General features: G+C 39.1%; 1 protein-coding gene across 2 annotated transcripts in view; it reads left to right on the top strand.

Moving 5' to 3' along the window:
- Positions 1 to 5,909, top strand: part of LOC106591739 (probable ubiquitin-conjugating enzyme E2 W-B) — a 33,530-nt gene extending 27,621 nt beyond the window's left edge. For both annotated transcript variants that reach the window (XM_045710733.1, XM_045710734.1), the window contains exons 5-6: positions 1,862 to 1,937; positions 2,376 to 5,909. In XM_045710733.1, the coding sequence (XP_045566689.1) occupies positions 1,862 to 1,937; positions 2,376 to 2,389 (90 nt within the window). In that variant the 3' untranslated portion in view covers positions 2,390 to 5,909. The remainder of the gene's footprint in view (positions 1 to 1,861; positions 1,938 to 2,375) is intronic.
- Positions 5,910 to 6,300: the final 391 nt, after the last annotated feature.

Here is a 6,300-nt window from a genome sequence, read left to right as displayed (position 1 = left end):
CCGTTACTAGCTGAATATAGAGGGAGAACTACCGTTACTAGCTGAATATAGAGGGAGAACTACCGTTACTAGCTGAATATAGAGAGGACTACCGTTACTAGCTGAATATAGAGAGAGGACTACCGTTACTAGCTGAATATAGAGAGAGGACTACCGTTACTAGCTGAATATAGAGAGAGAGAACTACCGTTACTAGCTGAATATAGAGAGAGAGAACTACCGTTACTAGCTGAATATAGAGAGAGAGAACTACCGTTACTAGCTGAATATAGAGAGAGAGAACTACCGTTACTAGCTGAATATAGAGAGAGAGAACTACCGTTACTAGCTGAATATAGAGAGAGAGAACTACCGTTACTAGCTGAATATAGAGAGAGAGAGAACTACCGTTACTAGCTGAATATAGAGGGAGAGAACTACCGTTACTAGCTGAATATAGAGGGAGAGAACTACCGTTACTAGCTGAATATGGAGAGAGGACTACCGTTACTAGCTGAATATAGAGAGAGAACTACCGTTACTAGCTGAATATAGAGAGAGAGAACTACCGTTACTAGCTGAATATAGAGAGAGAACTACCGTTACTAGCTGAATATAGAGAGAGAGAACTACCGTTACTAGCTGAATATAGAGAGAGAGAACTACCGTTACTAGCTGAATATAGAGAGAGAGAACTACCGTTACTAGCTGAATATATAGAGAGAACTACCGTTACTAGCTGAATATATAGAGAGAACTACCGTTACTAGCTGAATATATAGAGAGAACTACCGTTACTAGCTGAATATAGAGAGAGAACTACCGTTACTAGCTGAATATAGAGAGAGAACTACCGTTACTAGCTGAATATAGAGAGAGAGAACTACCGTTACTAGCTGAATATAGAGAGAGAACTACCGTTACTAGCTGAATATAGAGAGAGAACTACCGTTACTAGCTGAATATATAGAGAGAGAACTACCGTTACTAGCTGAATATAGAGGGAGAGAACTACCGTTACTAGCTGAATATAGAGGGAGAGAACTACCGTTACTAGCTGAATATAGAGAGAGAGAACTACCGTTACTAGCTGAATATAGAGAGAGAGAACTACCGTTACTAGCTGAATATAGAGAGAGAGAACTACCGTTACTAGCTGAATATAGAGAGAGAGAACTACCGTTACTAGCTGAATATAGAGGGAGAGAACTACCGTTACTAGCTGAATATAGAGAGAGAGAACTACCGTTACTAGCTGAATATAGAGAGAGAGAACTACCGTTACTAGCTGAATATAGAGGGAGAGAACTACCGTTACTAGCTGAATAGAGAGAGAGAACTACCGTTACTAGCTGAATATAGAGAGAGAGAACTACCGTTACTAGCTGAATATAGAGAGAGAACTACCGTTACTAGCTGAATATAGAGAGAGATCTACCATAGAGAGAGAACTACTGTCTGAACTCACTAGAGTCCCCTGCTGTTGTTAAACATGCATCACATCTGTTGTTCACTATCTGAACTCACTGGAGCCCCCTGCTGTTGTTAAATATTCATCACAGCTGCTGTTCACTATCTGAACTCACTAGAGTCCCCTGCTGTTGTTAAACAGTCATCACATCTGTTGTTCACTATCTGAACTCAGTGGACGAAAATAATTCTAATAGTAGGGCAAAGAATGATTTGCTCTGTGGTAAAGTTTCACCCCTGTACAGATCTAGGTTCAGCTTCCCCTTTCGCCAATCCTAACCTTAACCATTTGTGAGGGAAATGCAAAAGTAACCCCAGTTCTAATTTACCCTACTCTGAATGATGTTGCCTCAACATGCTGTGTTTATACCAGCACTTCCCCTGATGGTTGTCTCTCTCTGTTTCCCTGCAGAGACGGCCACCCGACAACTCCTTTTACGTAAGAACGTGTAACAAAAACCCAAAGAAAACAAAATGGTGGTATCACGGTGAGTAGTTGGCTTACGTCCTCTTATTTTATTTGACCCTGGCAAATCAGTTAAGAACAAATTCTTATTTACAATGACGACCTTCCGGGGTAACAGTGGGTTTAACTGCCTTGTTCAGGGGCAGAACGACAGATTTTTTTTTACCTTGTTAGATCAGGGATTCAATCTAGTAACCGAAAGGTTACTGGCCCAACGCTGTAACCACTAGGCTACCTGCCGCCCCTGTAGCCCCTGCCGCCCCTGTAGATAAGCACCTGTAAAGTGTTAAACCATTCCATCATCACTCAGACGTTAGAATGGTTATCCTGTCTAGTTGATGGTAATGAGGAAGTACATAAATCCAGACTAGATTATGGAATGAATCGGTACGTAAGCACGGTCAACATCCATGTCATCATGTCAGTGTATTTGATAGTGAAAGTGTGTTTTCTTCCCCAGATGATACGTGCTAATACATGTTGTAATAGTTTGAGAAGAAAGAAGCCCTACTGAACCGCATAAAGCACTTTTGAATCATACAGTCACTGAACTCTGCCCTTTTGACTTGAACAATGGACACCGTGATGCGCCGGAGACTCTGTTTGAACTGCATTTCCCAGAGGGCAGTTGGGTGCATGTTTTTAGCCGGGTTGTAATATACAAAATAATAAAATAATAATAATAATAATAATAATAAAGAAACGTCATGTGTACCAACAATGGATTGTTTTTGCAACAACAAAAAAAGGTCATTATGCAGCCAGCGAGAGAAATGGTTTCGTTATTGTTTTAAGATGATTCTTGTTTCCTTTTGTGTTTGTTTGGGTACATTTTAAAAGGTTGTCATTATGTGCTGTGCAATACGACAGTGGATGCATGGTTGGGCCCTAACAAAGATATCTGGAAGGGATCTGAGCATCTTAACCCCAGAGCTTCATCTTTTTATTATTTTTGGACTGATATATTCAATGCACTGTGACAATATGTAGAGCTACAACAGTTCAATGTTATTATTCCAAACGTGCAGTTAACTTCTACTGTAAAACCACAAAACAAACACCACTTCTCTGCAGCTGATAGAAGGGGTTTAGAAGTTGCTTTTAGATTTCACTGTTTAATCAAGAGTAGTGCAGTTCTCTTCCTCTTCGCCTTCCATCTTTTCAAGGACTGACTTGATTTCAGTAGTTGTCTGGTCTATTTTGACTATAGCAGCGTTTCCCAAACTCGGTCCTGCACCCCCACTAACACTACCACAGATGATTGAAATCATCCAACTGATCATTAAGCTTTGATCAAGGGGCAATAACCAAAACGTGCACCCCTTGGGGGGAGGGGGGGGGGCAGGACAGAATTTGGGAAACGCTGGACTAGAGTATTGGTACTGACCTGGTTGACAGAAGAATGATGGTTATAACTCTTTCGGCTGCGTTTACACAGGCAGACCAATTCTGACCTGTTTTTGGTTTTATTTTGCCACTAATTGGTCTTTTGACCAATCGGATCAGATGTTTTGCCACTAATTGGTCTTTTAACCAATCGGATCAGATGTTTTGCCACTAATTGGTCTTTTAACCAATCGGATCAGATGTTTTGCCACTAATTGGTCTTTTGACCAATCGGATGGGATATTTTGCCCATAATTGGGCTGCGTGTGTAAACGCAGCCTTTACGTACCTCTTCACAATAATATGGTCTGAACTCATGTACTGGTGTTTGCAGGTCCATTCTGTAAAACCCAGAGATGTAAGACAACATTACATCCATGTAACCAATGTCTGTGTTGTCGTCCATTTTTATTTTGTCTTGATGAGATTTAGTTGCTTTTATCTAAAAGAAAAAAAATGTATTTTTACCATGTTTGTCTTGTTGTTTTGTTTTCCAGCTAGCTGACACTTTTATTATTTTTTTAAAGGGGAAGGATGATTTTGGGGTTGTACGTTTTCAATGTCTTGTTTAATTTAAAATCTCCTAGTGGTCGTAACAGTGACATGAATAATGTGATTACTGTTGTTAAGATGAGACTGATTCCCTGGTCATAGATTGACTCAGGTGTTTGTTTGTTTTTCAATACAAGAACACCTCTGCAGAAGAATAAAAAATCCTATAAGATATTTTGCAATTTAACTATATTTTCACCAAAAGAGACTTGTTATGTTGTGAAATCTATAACATGTCTGCAACTATTGTGTGTGTGTGTGTGTGTGTATATATATATATATATTGTAAGTCTTTAGAAATCGTGGAGATTGCGATGAAGTAAGGAATGGAGTTATTTTCCTCATGTTGTAGCTGTGTGACTATATAATAGGAGCGTTTTTTAATTATTTTCCTCTTTAGTGTTTCTGATAAATAGCACTCTACAGTTGGTTAGATTCAGGGTTGTGGTCAATTCCATTTCTCATTCCAGTCAATTCAGAAAGTAAACCAAATTTGAAAAAAATCCTAATTGAACAGCATTGAATGGAATTGGAATTTAGAATTGTCATTTCAGTGTACTTCCTGAATTGAACCCTTATACCTTTTTAGATGTAGTTTCTCATCAACACAACTACTGTTGATCGGAAGGGTTGGCAGTTGAACTGTAGGGAATCACCTAGCTATTTCTCATCACTATCACGCAACACTCATAGGTTGCATTTATACAGGCAAGCCCAATTATCCACACAACATCTGATTGGTCAAAATAACAATTAGTGGCAAAGGATCTGATCTGATTGGTCAAAATACCATTTAGTGGCAAAGGATCTGATCTGATTGGTCAAAATACCATTTAGTGGCAAAGGATCTGATCTGATTGGTCAAAATACCATTTAGTGGCAAAGGATCTGATCTGATTGGTCAAAATAACAATTAGTGGTAAAAAAACCAGAACTGGTCTGCCTGTGTAAATGCACCTGCAGTGTAACTCTCTACCACAGGAAGTTGGTGGGAGGAGCGATAGGAGGCTGGGATGGATTAAATTAAAACGATATAAAACACACCAAGCGATGACCCTGTCCTCCTATAGTTGCTCCCAGCAGCCTCCTCTGCTATGTACATAACACCTTATGTTATTATTGGTTACAATGGGAGGGAATCAGCTGCTGTGGTACCCTATTCCCTATGTAGTGCACTACTTTAGACCAGAGCCCTATGGCACCCTATTCCCTATGTAGTGCAATACTTTTGACCAGAACCCTATGGCACCCTATTCCCTATGTAGTGCAATACTTTTGACCAGAGCCCTATGGCACCCTATTCCCTATGTAGTGCACTACTTTAGACCAGAGCCCTATGGCACCCTATTCCCTACATAATACACTACATTTTGTGGATTCAGCCTGTGTGTTGCAGCAGCTCTCTCGTCGTTTCCTGACGTCAATCACTCTATTCCTATAGTTCTGTTCTGTCTCCTGTCGCAATTCATTCAGAAATCCTTCCCATGCTGGCTTTGTTAGTGTTGTATTTTCTTGTCCTTTCCTTTTGAGTCTATAGAGGAGTTATTTCTTCACAATATCAACCTTCTGAAGTGACTGGTTATATGACCATGACACACTGGTATCTAGGAACCATATTAGAATATAAAGACTATTTAACCAATGATTATTTTTTTATTTTTTTTTAATGACACTGTAGAAGAGGTTTGTGCTGCTGGACTGGGTTGATTTTTGTCTGTCACGGTATGGTATTAATGCAGGGACAAAAAGCCCGTATCCACAAATTAGTGGATATTTTAAAAGCAATGAGTGGATATGTAAAACAAGAGTTTGGATTTCTCCCTCTCATTTTCTCTCCTTGTATTTGTCCTTTTTTTTTAATGTGGTTTGGATTCCTTGGCCTACAGATTGTTGTGTGAGTGATCAGCACTAATGAAGCTTGGTGTATTATATTTATAATATATTTTGAGAATATTTTTTTCTTTCTTTCTTTCTCCGGGATGAACAAGCTCCATGTCAGAGGAGCTTGTTCATTTCAATAATCTATAATAAAAAGCAGAGATTAATTTTTAATTCATCCTTGTCTCGCACATATTGCTGATTTAAATGGAGTCGATTGTGTCTTAGGGTGGTTTCAAATATTGTCCTTTTTTAAAGTGAACCCCCCCCCAAAAAAAAGTGAAAGAACTGTTTGCTTTGTATTCACACTGCCCTTGCCTTTTGGATGAGGACTCAACTCTCAACACCTATTTTATGGTCCGAGGCATCTCTGCATTCACATGGCTATGTTTAAAAAGGAACTAAGATCTTTTTCCAAAATTCACTCAATGCACTGTGGGTTGTTTACAGTGCGCAGGACAAGCCATTCCATCAGATCATGTTATTGGACAGCTAGCTATACCTACTTACATTTTAGAAGCTAATAGATTGTATTTAGTTAAAATATTATAATCAGAAGATGATATTAA

This window comes from Salmo salar, chromosome ssa29 (genome assembly GCF_905237065.1).
Source record: "Salmo salar chromosome ssa29, Ssal_v3.1, whole genome shotgun sequence".
NCBI classification, from domain to species: domain Eukaryota; kingdom Metazoa; phylum Chordata; class Actinopteri; order Salmoniformes; family Salmonidae; genus Salmo; species Salmo salar.
Note: the sequence above shows the minus strand (reverse complement) of the source record. Positions and strands in the feature narration are given on the sequence as shown.